The following is a 17,185-nucleotide window of genomic DNA, read 5'->3' as shown; positions in this document are numbered from 1 at the left end:
TAAATTTGTTTCTTTACAATGATCGATCATATAGAAAATTGAGCTACTTATTAATATATATAGCTTTTCTAAAATGAAATTGTGTATAGGGTTAGCAGATCATTTACTCACTAGCAAACTTCCGGTATATAAATCTATCGTCTCAAAGAAGAGAAACAATCTCCAGACAATCCGTCTCACAAAACGTTTGCATGATGTCTATACACGCTCTATAATAACAGAACGCCATGGAAGAGTAGCACAGTCACCCAACGAGCCAATACAAAAACCCCATCGCCAAGTTGCGGAAGCCCGTGCTAGGATGACTGAACCAAGAAAGACAAGAACCATACCATAATAGAGAAAGTTTAGAAAAAAGTAACGAAACACAACTAAATTCGCAATAACTTCTGAACTTCATCACCCAAATTCCAACTAACTTTCATAATTGATTATGATCAAATAAAAGTGATTCATTCTCTGATATTCATAGTTTGATATTTTTAATATAATATATAAATAAAAAACGTGAATAGATTTTATTACAAGAATTAAATTCCAAAAATAGATTTTAGGCTTAATTCCACTTTGGGCCCCTGATCTTTCACAAATGAGCGATCGGGGCCCCCCGTGTTTAAACGTAGCGGTCAGACACCCAAACGTTTCAAAAAAGTGCGATCGGGGCCCTTCTGTTATGTTCCGTTAGTTTGACCAAACGGAGCAGTGATGTGGATTTTCTTTTTCATTTTAAGATTAAATTTTTCACCCAAAAATTCCCCTTAATTCACAAACACGCTTCCCCTCAATTTTTTACCCTAATTTCACCCTAATTTAGCAAGAGAAAGAGAAGAGGAGAAGAGGGTGAGTCGCCGGAAATCGCCTCCGGCGGCGGCGCACGGCGGTTCACGGCGGAGGTCATCGGAATCGGAAATTTCTTTGTGGGTTTTGTTGCGGACGAGGAGAGGAGCACAGCGGTGGTGTTGGTTTGTCGAGATCGTGAGCGATTCGCCGTAGATCGAACTTTGAAGGCGACGGTCCTAGGTTTTCATGGTGGTGATGGCTTCCACGTGGTGGCCATGGTGGCTGCCCTTTAGGTTCGCGCGAGGATGATGAGGAGGTGATGGTGTGACCGGCGGTGGCTCTCATGGAAGAAGAAGAAAGAGGAGGCGCAGTGATGGTGGTGTGGCCAGCGGCGGCGGCTCTCATGGAAGAAGAAGAAGAAGGAGGCCCAGTGATGGTGGTGTGGCCAGCGGCGAGCTCGCGTGAGGAAGCTCGCGGTGGTGGCGGCTTGGCCGAAGAGCAGTGGCGGCGACCATGAAGAAGAAGATGAAGTAAGAAAAATGGAGAAGAAAGTGAGAAAGGGAGAGATGTCGAGAGATTGAGAGAGAATTGGGGGGGGGAATTTTTGGGTAAAAAAATAATTTTAAAATGAAAAAGAAAATCCACGTCACTAGTTCCGTTAGTCAAACTAACGACACTTAACAGAAGAGCTTGAAACGCACGTTTTTGAAATGTTGGGGTGCCTTACCGCTACGTTTAAACACGGGGGCCCCCGATCGCTCATTTGTGAAAGATCAAGGGCCCAAAGTGGAATTAAGCCTAGATTTTAGGATGAAGATAAGCGCGAGTTTCGTATTATCCTCATTTAATTAAATTATTATCCTGTTCATTTTATGGGTAATAATTTATCGTTGGTTGAAATGCTAGCATAGCGTCACATCACATCACATCAGACTCACACAGAAGAAGTTGATAAGAACAACAACAACAACGACGAACCCGTTTTCGTCTTCTTCTTCTTCTTCTTCTTCCCGGCACTTTCTTCCATCTTCCACTCACATTTCTCTCGTTTCCTTCCTCCTCCTCACACCGTCGTTTACCTCAATCTTCACCTCCACACTGCATTGCCTACGACAATAACAACCATTTCATTTCATTTCCATTCTCCGATTCACTCACCTCTCTCTCTCTATGGGAAACGCTAACGGCAGAGAAGACGGAGGAGCGATTTCCGGCGCCGGCGATCCCTCCGCCGCGGATTCCGCCATCCGTGGACCTCACGCGCCGGATTTGAGGCCTCCTGTTCGCGCCTTCTCCTCCGATTCAATGGCTAATAGTCCGCCGCAGAGTCCTCGCCGCTCCAGATCCCCGATCCTCTTCGGTCCTCAGGTTCTATTTCTCTCTCAACAATAACAAACCTCTTTACTTTCTGTTCTTCCTTTCTGCATTTCAGTTTCTGTTTATGTCATTGTGTGCGTGTGCGTGCGTGTTCGTTACTGTTCAATTGAATTCGGTTAGCTAGGTTTGGATTCCGATTCCGATTCCGGTTTCGGTTGCTCAAATCGGTGTTCTCCGTCGATTTTGCTGTTCGCTGTGGTTCGTTCGTGAATTCAATGCTTGACAAAGCTTCTATGTATGAGAGATAGGGAGCGAGAGATTATGAGCTAGTTTAGAAGGAAATGAAAGCATAGATTATTCCTGAGATTATGTTCTTAATCATCAAAGCTTTGAAGATGAAATAGAGATAGTTTTTTTTTTTGGTTGAATTGTACGGATCTGGAAATTGTGTTATTGATTGATTTGGTTGTTTTGTGCATGGATCGTGTATCATTGATGAATGCGAGTTGGATTGAATAAGTGTGACGGTGAGCAAAAGGAATGTGGTTGGTTTTGAATTTTGATTGAGTTTACATGATGAGAAAGTGAATGAAGGGTGGAATGGTGCAGATCTATGAGAGTTGAGTTGACAATTAACAGCTTGAAATTGCTGGTAATTTTCGGAAACGATATACCTGTTAGTTTACGTGGTTACCTCCCTGTTTTGCATTTTCTGCAATAGTGCTATCGCGTTTTGGTTTAGTGAGAGTTGAAAACATTTTACATGACTTTTATACTTATTTGAGCTACAACTTCACTGGTCAGACCTAAACACATGACTGCATCTGAGTTTAAATCTCCCTACGTGACATATTTTCCGGATAACATGCCTGCATGTTGTGGATAGTTTTAATTGAGCATTGTATTGGTAACTGGTAAGCGTTGCACCATTTGGAAACATGCGTACCGGGCATAGCCAGTTAACTTTGTCCGATTCGAAAATTGGATATTGTATCAATAATGTCCTCTGTATTTAGTGTGGGAAAACTGCTTTTTCGAATGTCAATGAGATATATGTTTCATGGAATCCATTTAATCGGCGTAAAGATTTGAATTCTGTTTTATTTCCTTTTGTGATACCTTCCTTCGGTTACGTGTTTTATTATGTCCTCAAAGTTTCTTAATCCATTGAGAAACTGCACGTGAAGTGTTGGAACATGAACATGAGTACACAATGCTGTCGGCCAATTTGACGCTACAGATTTGTATTATATTGTAATTGTAATTAATGCTTCACGATGTAATTTCAAAAGTTCCAAAAGTAAGATGATTGTAGACAGTTATATTTTAATACCGGTTGAGTGTATGATATCAAATGCTTTACAGAAGATTACAAGCATGATATACATATCTATGCGTTACTTTTATTCCTTCGTGCCCAATCTACATTGATCCCATGGATTTGGCGAATATTTGCTGATTGTCTCCTCTATGCTCGCAATGTAATGTTCTTTCTTTTTTGTCGCCTATTGACCGAGAACTTGGCGAAAAAGTTTTTTTCGGTAGTCCCCCTCCCCCTTCCTCAATTTCTCATGTAGAGTTTGTTACTGTAGTTTGTTTTATACGGCTCCCTGTCCAGTCACTATTTGACTGCGTCCTATGAATTTTGGATGCTATATTTTGAATGCTCAGATGATTATTTTTTTCCCCATTGTTTTACAAATCTGATCTGCTTGCTGAATAAGTGGTCATCCGTTAATTCTGCTCCAGTTCTTTTAAGGTGAATGAGTCGGCATAGTTTTATTCAACATGGATATCTGAGATTCTATTTTTTCACCTTTCAAATATAGGTGGGCTTTTCCCATGTGTGCCAATGTCTATGTGTTGATTTGTGTACTGTTTTCATCTGAAGATTTTTCACTCTCATGTTAAGTAGAGTATAATCTTGTGAAATTTTGCACATTTTCAGGGTTTTGTGGCTGTGATCAGCAGAAAAATTATTTCCTAGTTAGTTAAAAAGAACCAGTCAATATTTGGAAAGTGACTTTCTGTCCTCCACTTTGGAAATTATTTTCCAAAACAGTTTTGATCTTGTTGGAGTGGTGTCCCTCGTAGCATTTTCTTCTTACTGTTATACTGCATCTCTTACAACCTTGGTTAGTCCCAAATCACATTTAAATCAATTTACTCTGACAGGATTCAATTCAATTAATGTGGTCATCATTTATTTTAACGGCGTAGTTTCAAATCTGGAAAGATGGTTCCTCTCTCAAAAAAAGTTAGGCTTTATTGATCAAAATATCTTGTTCCTTACTTATTAACTGGGCAGAATCTAGGCTGATTGGTGTCAATTTTTCACCGTAGCCGCTTGCCCTTTTAACAGCACTAGCAAGCTCGATGTTTATTTTGATATGCATGCAATTACAGGAAATTTAGAGGTCATTCCTACTTTAATAAATCATAGTTAGTTTCTATAAAGATTTTAGGACTTTGAGGTAGTAAAATATGGCTAGCGCCATACTTTAACAGCACTAGCAAGCTCGATGTTTATTTTGATATGCATGCAATTACAGGAGATTTTGAGGTCATTCCTACTTTAATAAATCATAGTTAGTTCCTATAAAGATTTTAGGACTCTGAGGTTGTAAAATATGGCTAGCGGCATACTTGTGCATCAATAATCTATACAAGCTCCACTTTCTTTCTTTCCTTTCCTGTCTATGAATGAAGACTTAATGATAAAAGTTTGTTGTGAGTCATCAAATGTCATGGTTGCTTGATAATTTGTTTAATATTGATATTTATTTGGTTTAGATTTGGAGCTGAGAATGCATTGGGTGAAATGATGATATATTTGTTGATTAATTAACTTTTTTTTTGGTTGATTATTCCTTTGTTATCGGAAGTTTATTTTGACCGAGTCATTTTTACCAATGAGTTGAAGAGGTTGAATTCCATTAAAATGTATTTTCTCTCAGAATTTTTGTTTTGTTATAAGTAAGCTTGGCCCTGATTGTGATTTGCCAATGCAACTGTAAACAGTTCCACTATTGAAAGTCCATTTTGTTGTCTAACTTTACATTGCACAAAGACTACCTGCATCTGATTTTATCTGGAAAGTCTTTATAGAAATTTATATGCTTTAAAAATTTCTTATGCATAAGTGATGGGACCCAGAACAGATTAGTGAAAAGAAAAAGTGAATGATGTACACTCAAAGGCGGAAGGATGTACCAGAAAAAAGAGTTTTAAGGAGAAAAGAGAAGCTAAGGAAAATGAGGCAAAGCAGTTAAGAGTAGTTACAGAAATGGTTAGGTGGTTAGGATTGTTGAGAGCAAGTGCTTAAACAGTAGGATAGGGGTAGAAGAGCATGGATTTGGATTTTCTAGGCTTTGGAAACCAAGCAGTGATTTAACCTAGGCCTCTCAGGTTTCTTTCCTCCGGGTGTGTAACAATAATGTGGCTGGAATGGTTTTTGGAGTTGTATTTTGGGATCTCCGGTGGTGAAACACAGTTTATATAAGCTTGCAGAGTCTAGCTTTTGACTAGAAGTAACACGTGGGAATGCCCAAGCACTACAAAGTACAAACCACGTTTTTGCACTGTTGCTGCTGTTTAGTTTGTATATAAAGTCTCCCTCACTGAGTTTTAATTTCTTTTTAATTAGGAATTTTCTCTATGGTTTGGAAATAATGCAGCTTTTCAGGGGCAATGATGCATAACTGAAAAAATTAATGTTATATTGCTGTGTGCTTTTTCAGGTTCCTCTGGCTCCTCTACAAAGAGGCAATGGCCCGCCTTTTCTCAATCAAATTTGGCAGCCTGAGCTTCATGGTACTATTAGTCAACCTGCTGAGCAAGGAATCCCTGTCATGATCACGTGGAGTTATGGTGGTAACAATGTGGCTGTGGAGGGATCTTGGGATAACTGGACAACTAGGTGAGATTTAATGACTCCTTTTATCAGTAATGGCTGATTGATTGTGTTTGACATGAAAAGCTTTCATAATTGCAAAAATTATTTAATGGGATCAGTTCAAGCAAATTGTAATTACTTGCAGGAAGGCATTGCAGCGAGGTGGCAAGGATCACTCAGTTCTTATAGTCCTGCCATCAGGTATATATCATTACAGGTTCGTTGTTGATGGTGAACAGAGATATATTCCAGAGCTTCCTTATGTTACTGATGAGATGGGGCATGTCTACAATCTTCTTGATGTCAATGTATGAATTTCCTTTTCATTCTTTCTTTTTCTTAAAATAATTTATCTTTTTGTGACAGCATTTTTTTCATCATGAAATTCACCCTCCTATATACTTGTTTCTGCATTCTAATATAGGATGTTCTCCTTTTGGTTTAAGAGGGATTGCTTGTGTGTGTTATGTGTTGCTAGGAGGGGGAGGGCAGGTAGCTAGACTAGGAATGCATCCTATTTATTGCATATGTGGAGATTAAGGATGAACATAGACGGGGGAAACACCTGATTCCTCACTCTACTATTGGTTTATGGACAAAGTTTTGAAACACCAGTTTTCTAGGCTTTTAGGATTATGGCTTTATAGTATAATGACATAGACAATACTTTATAGTATAAAAACTTTTGAGTTCCTTGGTGGATGTTGCTTTCCATGAATTTGAAGTTGACGACCAATATGAAGGGAAAATCCAGCTGACTATAAAATATGTCAATATTTTCTTAACTGGTTCATGATTGGTTGATTATGATGAGGAAGGTTCATTCCCTTCTAATGAAATTGATTTTTCTTCCATTTAATGATTTGAATGTTCTTCTTGTTTTCTTCAGGATTACGTGCCAGAAAACCCTGAAGGCGTGTCTGAGTTTGAGGCGCCACCCTCCCCACAATCCAGCTACGGTCATGACTTTCCACCTGATGAGGACTATGCAAAAGAGCCAATGGCCGTTCCTTCGCAGCTACATCTTACAGTCCTAGGTGTGGAGAATGCAACTGAAGTGGTTTCCTCTTCAAAGCCTCAACATGTTGTGCTAAATCATGTCTTCATAGAGAAAAACATGGCGTCAAAGTCTGTTGTTGCCCTAGGAATGACTCACAGGTTCCAGTCCAAATATGTCACAGTTGTCCTTTACAAACCACTCAAGAGGTAGAGGAGAATATTACTTCATTTTGTAGCCTCAGTCTGTAAAGAAAAGTTTGAATAATACTCCCTCCCCAATAGGTGGTATATCAAGGTCTTGTGTCTGTAGATATATGTTTGAAAGTAACTCTTGCGTTCTGTTTTGACTTGATACATTAAAACTTTTCGTTTTTTTTAATAGCCTTTCGTTTGTTTCTTACTAATTTTTCATCATAGCTTCTAGAAATAATTTAGTTCTGAATATATTTGCACACAATTGAAACATAAAGTATTATGATTTCATGCAGTGATTCAATTTAACTTATTATAAATAACTTATTTACTCATAGCAAATATGAATACAACTCGAATAGTAAGGGAAAACAAAATCTAAGTCACACTCATTATAAGTATTGAACAAATTAAAGGAAAATAACTTGTTCAACCATTGAAATTCTCCATTACATATAACAAGAATTGCATGTACCATTGCCCATTACATTATGAGGTAATTCACTTTAGTTTTATATATTATTCTCAACATCTCTGGACCTTCCAAACGATGGTTATGCTCAAATGTCTCAGTAGTAGAAAACTAGGAATTGGTTAAGTTATTGTTGGAGACATCCCTGAAGATAAAATGAATGTGTTAGTCTCTCTTGAATGATCGAGACCTCTTTGTGATACCACCACCACATAATAATTAAATTCATTGACTATAAAGATAATAACATGACTTGCAAAACTGCAAGATTTGGAAGATTCTTAAGCGACTCAGGGACTTGGCCGGTTAGATGATTGTTATTAAGTCGTCTGCAAAGAAAATACTCATGAGAAATGTAATATCCCGATCTGACGACTGACCTCATGGTAACAACACGAGTCTTTTCAGCGCGCTTTGTCCTCACTCGCGCGCTTCCTGGGAAAGCTTCCCAGGAGATCACTCATCCCAATATTGCTCCAAGTTTAGCACACTTAACCATGGAGTTCTTATGAGTTGGGCTCCTGAAAAGAAGTTGTAACTTGTTGTCATGAGTAGTACCAATCAAATCTTTTATGCCTTTCTCAACTGTATAGTCCATCCCTATACAGTCTCGGAATACCTCTTGTTCGGGTGTGAGATCGGTTCTTTCATGTGCCCCTCCGCCTAGAAGCCTGCCAGGAGCCGCTCCTTGTCCGTGCCTCACTGCACCGGCGATCACTCCCCGCCCTCGTCAGCCCCGGACGTCACAAGAAACATGCAAGTACTGAACAATTTATGTCAAAAATTAATTACCAAAGCACAATCTTATCATGTTTAAAGATTGTAACACCATATATTAATCATATATACTTAGATGAATTTAGCATTCTTCAAGTAATCAAGTTCCCCAATGAAGGAGGGATGTTGCCTGATACGTTGTTTTCGTATAGATCCAAGGCAATTAGATTATTTAGGTTTCCAAGCTAGGGAGGAATACTTCCTTGAAGGTTGTTTCCGTACAGCTCACTATATCCAACAAGAAGGCAACAACTATTAACATCAATAAATATGGAGCACTACAATTCACAACTAGAACAATCCGGGCGAGTAGTGGCAGATAAAATTGAGAAATAGCGGCGGTCGATATTGATATCGAGCAACGGTTGGGCAACTACTTGCACAAATGACGCCGTTAGATAGATCAACGTTAACGATTTCAAATAACCGCCGAAATAACTAACATGAAGCAAGAGCTATTTTAGTGGCCGTTAAAACGCCAAACAGACAAAACAAGAAACAACAGAACAACAAAGAAACTAGCCTACATCCCTAATTAGACCCGAGAAGATTGAATTGTACATTGAAAAGACATAACTTTTTTGGTTAAATCAAATTTGTATTTAAAACATGTTGCCTAAAGTGAAAATATATGCTATTGAAGATCAGGTTCAGCTCAATTCATATTTAGCTCCTCTTGTGCATAAATTTACTGTTATTTCTTTTAGTCATGTGTATAGGGATGGTGGCTCACACCATAGCTAAATATTCAGGGTCTATTCAGAATGATGTTTGAGTTGAGAATTACCCGTTGTGTTTCAACTCTTGTATTAGGTCGGATGTTTTGGCCTTCCTTTTTTAATGAAAGTCTTTTTTCCGTCAATTTTTTTTTTATAGAGGAACCATTATCACAATTTTTTTTAAAATATAAAATTATAAATGCAAACCCTTCCAATTCTAAAAAAATCAAACCAGAAACCGAAGTTATGAGTTTACTTTAAACATAAATTATATGTATATTTAGTCACACACAATAAAAATTGAGCAAAATACAGGAAAATAATTTGGTTCAACCATTGAAATTCTCAATTACATACAAGAAATATTGCATTTACCATTGCCTATTACACTTTAATTTTATTTATTATTCTCGACGTCTCTGGACCTTCCAAACGATGGTTATGCATAAATGTCTCAGTAGTAGGAATTGGTTAAGTTATTGTGGGAAACATCCCTGAAGATAAAGTAAATGTGTTAGACATCTTTGTGATACCACCGCATGATTAATTTCATCAACCTAAAATTGAAGACAAATAACATAACTTACAAAACTGCAAGATTTGGAAGATGCTTAAGCGATTCAGGAACATGGCCGGTTAGATGATTGTTATTAAGTCGTCTGCAAAGAAAATACTTATGAGAAATTAAACATGCAAGTACAATCTTATGATGTTTAAAGAGTGTAACACCAAATATTAACCACATATACTTACATGAATCTAGCATTCTTCAAGTTCCCCAATGAAGGTGGGATGTTGCCTGATAAGTTGTTTTCATACAAGTCCAAGGCAATTAGACTCTTTAGCTTTCCAAGCTCGGGAGGAATAGTTCCTTGAAGGTTGTTTCTGTACAACTCACTACATCCATCAAGAAGGCAACGACAATTAAAATCAATAATCTACAATTCACACACTACAACAATCGGGACGATTAGTGGCGGTTAAAATCGAGAATTAGCTAGTGTCGGTTAATATTGAGATCTAGCAACGGTTAGACAACGTACTACCGGCATAAATGGTGCACTTAGACGGATCAACAGCAGCAATTTCATATAACCACCGAGAAAACCAACATGGATTTAGAAGATAGTGGCAGTTATAATTATTGGAATCGCAACAAATACTAGGCCAATTATTTCAACAAATACTAGGCCTATATTTAACATAGTTTGAGTCACAATATCAATACAGAAAAAATTACTAGCATAACTAGTTCAACAATAAAATGTTCTATAATCAATTTTAGTCAAAGTTACAAGTCTTATCCTCTGAATAAACATAGAAATGAAACATACTGTATAAGAAAGGTTAGATAACATACAGATATTTTAGAGATTGTAAATTCCCAAGTTCGGGCACCAAATGTCCAGTTAGATTATTATTTCCAAGTTCCCTGAAAAAAAGCATATATCATATACTTTTTTTTTTGAAAGGATATATCATATACTTAAACTAGCAAGAATAATCTCATGCACACAAAATTAAACAAGGAAGAACATAATTAATTTCGTGAAAGCATCTTTGAGTGAAGCCATATATATATTTTTAATATTAGAGAGAAAAATAAGGATCAAGTACACTCGAGTTACACGGTTGTTGTCACACTACATGATACCAAGTGCATGGATCAACAAGGGTGGGATCCCAACTTTGAAAGACATTATTGGGGTCGGTGAGGCTCTGCTTGAGGGCGATGAGAGCAGCCCCTTCAGAATTAGCGGCAATGAAGGGAAAATGTGTTAAGGTTACGAAAATGCAGAAGAAGAAGACTAAGGAGAACAAAGTTGGTGCCATATCTTGTTGATGAAATTGTTATGATGTTATTTGATCTTTAGGATTCACTCTTAAATTAGAGTGGGTGTAGAGAAAGAGAAATAATTGAGAGAGAGAGAGAGAGGGGGACGAAGACGATCGATTATTATTTAATTCAAATATATAATCAATTGGTTTCAAAAAAAATTATGTCCGTCAAAAAAAAAAATTATGACACCAAATCCTAACCCTTTATTTTATCTTAATTAACCATAAAGTCATGATTTGTTTCATTAAACTCTCAATATACAAATTGTCAAATTCACATCTCCCGCTCCCCGCTAATAATCACCAAATATAATTAATTGCATTTTTTAAATAATGTAATGTGCATATTATAAAAATAATATAAATGTTAGATATCTATGATATCTTTAATTTTATTTATGGTTATTAGGTAACATAATTATGTAATTAGAAAAGTGATATTGTCAATATAACATTTCTAGTATATTTAATTTAGTATTTATAGTGGCTATTATAAATAAAAATCATCTTCGTTGTATAGTTCAGACACACTATTATATATGAGGTTGTCTAAAGAACTCATGAGAAAAATTGGGTTAAATCACTCATTACTTAAATGTACCAATTATATTATAACATGTGTTTTTAAATTATCCACCTCACTTAATTAAACTTTTCATTATATTTAATTTATTAAATAATTTAATTGCAAAATAAACTCTACCTAATTCCCATTTTCTTTCAATCTCAACCTCTCTGTACACTTGTCTCGTGCAACAATCGAGCCATGTCGACATTTCTCATCTCGGCAGACACCGCCTGCTCCCATCTGCAAACTACTAGGCCGGAAACCACCGTCGGTGTTAAGCTTGACAAAGCCCCGTGGTGGAGGCCACCCAACGCGGGCTCATTGACTCCCCATCCTCACCGCCGTAGAAAAACCCACTAGCCATATTAAACTCATCCCACCTCATGGCACAACCTCCTCCACGCCTCATGCACCGACCACGGTGACGATTCAAACACCATGTTTTTCCTCCATTTCCATACCGCCCATAAAGCTGCTAGGAATTTCACTCCATGAACACCACGAGCCTGCTCCTTAATCAAAACCAGATATCGGCTGAGAAGAAAAACCTCCATGATAAAGCTCCTAGTATGCACCAAAGCTCTATGGAGTAGGGACAAAAATGTAAAAAATCTTTGAATATTTGTGATGATCGAGTTTTTCTAATTCAACTTGCATGTTGTGACTGAAGTATCAAAATGTGAAATTAATTTTAATTTAATTTAAGTTGATCTCCTTTACTTGAGAAATTGTTTAATTAGTTTTTTTATCGCTTAAATCACGGATGCATTCACTCAATGGATGTCGATTAGGGGTGGGAATAGGCCAGGTCGTTCGTAGGGGCCTATGGCCTAGCCTACCACAGGCCCAGGCCAGGCCAGGCCAAATTGGTAAATATGCAAGGCTTAGGCTTTTTGAAAAGCCTATTTAGTTAAAAAGGCTAGGCTCAGGCCATTTAAAAAGCCTTTTCAGCCTTATGGGCTAGCCTATTTAAGTAAAAATAATTAGCATTTTTCTGGTATATTGTAAATATGATTAATATAAATATATTTTACCATTGATAATGTCTATATATTAGAAAATTATCATAATATCTTAATATTATATACTTATTGACATTTTTATATATTTCAGCAAATTGACTTATATAATGACTCAAAGTTATAAGTCTATTTAGAAATAGATATATAACGTATTTAAATACCTTAATATGAAGTTTGATTTTATACTGGCCCTCCGACTCTAAGAAACCAACATAATCTCTCGTTTAGTTTCATTTCTACCTAATAGCTTATAATATTATGAGTATGATTGTTGAAAAAATTATTTTAGTATAATTTAACCCGTTAGTTTATAAGTTTGATAGCTTCTTTACAAATAATTTTGTTAGCAAACGTAAAACTCTTGTTGTGAAATAGGCCTTTAAATAGGCTACCAGGCCAGACCAGGCTTTCGAGAAGGCCAAGTTAGGCTAAAAAAAAAAGCCTTTGACAGGCCACAGGCCAGGCTCAAACCTTAAGATTTTTAAACAGGCTAGGCCTATTTATGTAAAGCCTACCTAGGCCCAGCCTATTCCTACCCCTAATGTCGATAGTAATGATTTAAAATAATGGTTTGAACTTCTAAGGTCTAAAGTTCGGTCCTTAAGAGACTTTTAATTTTTACCACATCCTAGTTGAATAAGATTACTTTAATAGAGGATACATATAGTTAAAAAAAATGATACATTCAAATGGCTGGAAAAGATGAAATTTCGATTACCCTATTTACCAGATTCACAATATAAAGGGATATTAGGTGATGGTTGTGAAGGTTGGGAGGGAAGAGGAAGATGAAGAGAAAGAAGTTGAAAGGGGTGGAGAAGGGGAGGAGAATGACCAAAAGTGATTAAGATATTTTAGGAGGATAAAAAATATGTGAAAATCGTATGAACATCACTTGTCCTTATTCAAATTAATTTTATTTTGTCAAGGATCAAAAGTCATGGAAAAAAATTATAGGACCTATTTGGATTCGACCATATATGTCAGGGACATGAAACATATTTAACTCTATATTAATTAACAAATTACTTTAATACAAAATCATAAGTATCTCAATGTATTTTAAAACGTTTTAAGGAATTTATGTACGAATTAATAAGTTAGGTACCATTTTGTTGACCAATTAAGAGGTATTGTTATGTGAGGAACGCATGCAACACATTGTTCAAACCTAATATAAACTAATTTTGAACAAAAAGATTTATTTTAAAAAATATAGAATTATAGATATTTAAAATAAAAAACATTTATAATTTAGAATATGTGAATTAGTAGCTTTTTTGGGGTCCACAGTTAGTACCTCTAATTCATGAGGAAAGCAACTATTGAAGTAATTGATAAACATTCTTAAAAGGAAGCCCATGTTGATTAAAAAAAATACACACCATGAATAGTGTAAAGTCATTCTCCAAGATTAAAAACTAAGAAATATTTTTTCATAGACTAAAACCAACATTTTCTATATTTTGATATATTTACCGGTACCAAAGCCAATCATGGAAAATAGGACGCCATCAAAGTTCACTAGTGCAAATGAATGTCAGAATTCACTTTAAGATAAAAATAACAATGAATGAAATTCTTCGAACGAGTTAAGATGAAAGTTTGTTCACATTGTAGTTGGTACCAAGTACCAAGTACCAACTACATGCTTATTCCCCTATCAACCAGAGACTACAACTTTGATGTTTGCATTTTACATATCCAATTATCTTACTTTTTGAAATCATTAACAAATTGGCATATTCTGTGCACATTCTTTTCATTAGAAAAATAATCTCCTTTGCAAAAAAGTAGAGAAAGTAACATAATCCTCTGTTAGTTAAAAAAGAAAACATAATCCTCTATGTGCTGCAATTAACTGCAGACTAAATAGGACGATGATGTGTTTCAGATGAAGAAATAAATGTTCTTTCTTCAGCCTAGCATTGATTCAATCATCATATGACTGAAGTAAAAAAATGCAAAAAATTTCACAGAAATAATAATAATATAGCATAGATGGTATTAACAGTATTAGAGTCACCCACATGTAAAAGCACAGGTTGCAACCAATTGTTCCAGGTTCATGGCAATAGTAACCCAATAAAGATGAAAAGTGAAGTACAAATGCATGGTGAGACACAGCTAATCCAAACTACTAAAACAAAGGGACAGAGCAAACAAGCAGAAGAGTAAGGAGCAGTACCAATAAAGCAAACAAACTTCCAACAAAAACTAATGACCCCAAATGAAGATGTCCTAATGAAAATAGAATTGTCTTCAAGACTTATCTGCCCTGTCCCTTTTTCTGTTCATGTGCTTTTCAAATGTTGGTGTTGTGGATTGGTCCTCACTTAGCCATCATGACTTTGACAAACTCCTCGTAGTTGATCTGCCCGTCACCATCAACATCAGCCTCGCGGATCATCTCATCAACTTCTTCGTCTGTCAGCTTCTCACCAAGGTTGGTCATGACATGGCGGAGCTCAGCTGCAGAGATGAAACCGTTCTGATCCTTGTCAAACACGCGGAAAGCTTCCTTGAGCTCTTCCTCGGAGTCAGTGTCCTTCATCTTGCGGGCCATCAGGTTGAGGAATTCGGGGAAATCAATGGTGCCATTCCCATCAGCATCAACCTCGTTGATCATGTCCTGCAGCTCAGCCTCAGTTGGGTTCTGCCCAAGTGACCGCATCACAGTCCCAAGTTCCTTGGTGGTAATACAACCTGTAGCATTTTAAACAAATAGTTACAACAAAACAAGTGATTCAGCCCCACATGAGAAATAGCATGGTCATCTTCAAGAATCATTAACAAAAAACATGTACTTAGATCTAAAATTTGTTTGTCTTCTCAAATTATGTTCTCCACGAAAAAGTTTCAAAAGCACATCAACACATGAGAAAGTGATAAACATTATATGACTTTCTCATGGCGGTTTACTGGTCTTCCGCCATGGCCGATATCCCACCAAATGACTGCCATTATTTGTCATGTATGGCGGGATTTTGGCTTCCCGCCATCCGCAATTAACAACTCTGCCAAAATCCATCCATATATGACCACTAATTGCGGAAATGACAACCATATGGAGGGATGTCGGCCATGGCGGAAAGCCAAAAAACCACCATGGCGGATATTTGATAACACTGATTATAATTGAAGTTGATTTTATCTTTTTGGACGACTCCATAAGATTCACAAATCAAATACTAGGTAGATGCTCTTTTTTCATGTAAAATTACAACCTCATACACAAAGCAATTCTCTAATAAAAAAGGGGGACAAATAGTTAATCATGAATCCCATTTCTGGTCATACATCAAGCGATTCACAACTCAAAATAATAAAAGCATGGTGCCATTACAAGGTAGCAGCAATAGGTAAAATCTAATTGCTATTCCATTCCCAGATATATCCTTACAGATGGGAAAATTGACCAAAATGCAGCCCAAATGCACAATACAACAGTGAAGAGGCTAATCCATATTGAGTTATTCACAAATCCAAACACATAACACCAAATTTCATATCCAAATAAGCAAATTCTAATCAATAAATCATAAATCCACAACCAAAATCAAATCTCAAATTAAAATTGAAACATAAATGCTAACAATAAAAAAAGGGGTTCCTAAAAAATTAAACATATCAAACGATCCACACACACAAACACACAAAAGCTATGAACACAAAACATCAACACGTGAAGGGATCACATGTGAAAAGGAAAGAAATTTCAGGCATAATGTGAATCCAACCCTAAAAAAATCAACAACGAAAAGTCAAACAAGAACGAACCCTAGAAATGAAACGCAAAAAAGTTTCAATTTTTAACAAAAATTCTTGAAAAGGGGAAGTGGGGTATGAAGAAAATTGAGAAATTGAATGAAAACCAGATCTAATAAGAAAAAAAAAAAAGAGAGAACAAAAAAAAGGGATCTGAGAAATGAGACCATCGCCATCCTTGTCGAAGAGGCTGAAGGCCTCCTTGAACTCCGAGATCTGTTCGTCGGTGAGCTGATCGGCCATTGGAGGAGAGGAGGAGGAGGGTTGGGGTTGGAATGGAGAGGAAAATGATCTTGTGATGTGTGTGTTGTGGAAAATGATGATGGAGGAAAAAAAGATGGAGGATTTGCTATTTATATACCCTTATAGTTATTCTTTCTTTTTGTGAAAGGTTGTAACAACAACCCATCTTACACCATAATAATTAATGGCATTGATAATATGTAGAGTGGGGTTTGTTTGTTTAGGGCATGTAGTCCAATGGATGGGTTGTTCAATATTTTCCTTATTTTGTTTGAATTTTGAAAATGTTATTTCTAGGCATTACTAATTTTTCATGAATTTGTGTTCTCTTATTTTTATCCATTTTGTTTCCATTGAGAAGGGTGGATGTTTTTACTTTTAATGGGACGAGACTAAAAAAAGAGAGTCTAACTTCCTCTTATTTTCCTATAATTGTCAATTGTTTCTCTTTCACCCCTCATTGTTTAAGCTTGCTAACCTCATTTGGCTTAAGAGGGCACCATGATATGAGTATGTTATAATAATGCATTTTTCTTCAAATATAGTACTTTATTTAGAAATTACAATGCATATTTTCATTATAAACCAAACTTT

At 36.5% G+C, this 17,185-nt stretch overlaps 3 protein-coding genes across 4 annotated transcripts; 1 reads left to right on the top strand and 2 right to left on the bottom strand.

Moving 5' to 3' along the window:
* Nucleotides 1-1,717: 1,717 nt before the first annotated feature.
* LOC130733362 (SNF1-related protein kinase regulatory subunit beta-1) lies at nucleotides 1,718-7,370 on the top strand. Of its 2 annotated transcripts, none has more exons than XM_057585513.1 (4): nucleotides 1,718-2,148; nucleotides 5,838-6,016; nucleotides 6,138-6,300; nucleotides 6,882-7,370. In XM_057585513.1, the coding sequence occupies exons 1-4, from the start codon at nucleotides 1,951-1,953 to the stop codon at nucleotides 7,200-7,202; spliced, it is 861 nt and encodes a 286-aa protein (XP_057441496.1). In that variant the 5' UTR covers nucleotides 1,718-1,950; the 3' UTR covers nucleotides 7,203-7,370. The 2 variants fall into 2 exon arrangements, with proteins under 2 accessions (XP_057441496.1, XP_057441497.1); XM_057585514.1 differs by lacking the exon at nucleotides 1,718-2,148 and adding an exon at nucleotides 2,594-2,749.
* A 2,091-nt stretch (nucleotides 7,371-9,461) lies between these two features.
* Nucleotides 9,462-11,291, bottom strand: LOC130733368 (leucine-rich repeat protein 1-like). The gene is made up of 4 exons (XM_057585522.1): nucleotides 10,512-11,291; nucleotides 9,905-10,048; nucleotides 9,739-9,810; nucleotides 9,462-9,645 (listed from the first exon to the last, which is right to left on the bottom strand). Exons 1-4 carry the CDS (start codon nucleotides 10,595-10,597, stop codon nucleotides 9,606-9,608), a joined length of 342 nt encoding a protein of 113 aa, XP_057441505.1. The 5' UTR covers nucleotides 10,598-11,291; the 3' UTR covers nucleotides 9,462-9,605.
* A 3,260-nt stretch (nucleotides 11,292-14,551) lies between these two features.
* LOC130733367 (calmodulin) lies at nucleotides 14,552-16,695 on the bottom strand. The gene is made up of 2 exons (XM_057585521.1): nucleotides 16,516-16,695; nucleotides 14,552-15,286 (listed from the first exon to the last, which is right to left on the bottom strand). The coding sequence occupies exons 1-2, from the start codon at nucleotides 16,589-16,591 to the stop codon at nucleotides 14,913-14,915; spliced, it is 450 nt and encodes a 149-aa protein (XP_057441504.1). The 5' UTR covers nucleotides 16,592-16,695; the 3' UTR covers nucleotides 14,552-14,912.
* Nucleotides 16,696-17,185: the final 490 nt, after the last annotated feature.

This window comes from Lotus japonicus, chromosome 1 (assembly GCF_012489685.1).
Source record: "Lotus japonicus ecotype B-129 chromosome 1, LjGifu_v1.2".
Lineage (NCBI taxonomy): Eukaryota > Viridiplantae > Streptophyta > Magnoliopsida > Fabales > Fabaceae > Lotus > Lotus japonicus.
This window is presented reverse-complemented; position numbering and strand designations above follow the sequence as displayed.

What these genes read in the sequence shown, in the direction of transcription:
- LOC130733367 (XM_057585521.1), bottom strand. Translation starts at nt 16,591, where the DNA reads ATGGCCGATCAGCTCACCGACGAACAGATCTCGGAGTTCAAGGAGGCC. An exon ending in CTTCGACAAGGATGGCGATG is followed by an intron (nt 15,287 to 16,515) that starts GTCTCATTTCTC and finishes AAAATGCTACAG; the next exon opens with GTTGTATTACCACCAAGGAA.
- LOC130733368 (XM_057585522.1), bottom strand. Translation starts at nt 10,597, where the DNA reads ATGCTTTTTTTCAGGGAACTTGGAAATAATAATCTAACTGGACATTTG. An exon ending in TTACAATCTCTAAAATATCT is followed by an intron (nt 10,049 to 10,511) that starts GTATGTTATCTA and finishes TGATGGATGTAG; the next exon opens with TGAGTTGTACAGAAACAACC. An exon ending in CTTCCAAATCTTGCAGTTTT is followed by an intron (nt 9,646 to 9,738) that starts GTAAGTTATGTT and finishes CTTTATCTTCAG; the next exon opens with GGATGTTTCCCACAATAACT.
- LOC130733362 (XM_057585513.1), top strand. Translation starts at nt 1,951, where the DNA reads ATGGGAAACGCTAACGGCAGAGAAGACGGAGGAGCGATTTCCGGCGCC. An exon ending in CGATCCTCTTCGGTCCTCAG is followed by an intron (nt 2,149 to 5,837) that starts GTTCTATTTCTC and finishes GTGCTTTTTCAG; the next exon opens with GTTCCTCTGGCTCCTCTACA. An exon ending in TGGGATAACTGGACAACTAG is followed by an intron (nt 6,017 to 6,137) that starts GTGAGATTTAAT and finishes AATTACTTGCAG; the next exon opens with GAAGGCATTGCAGCGAGGTG.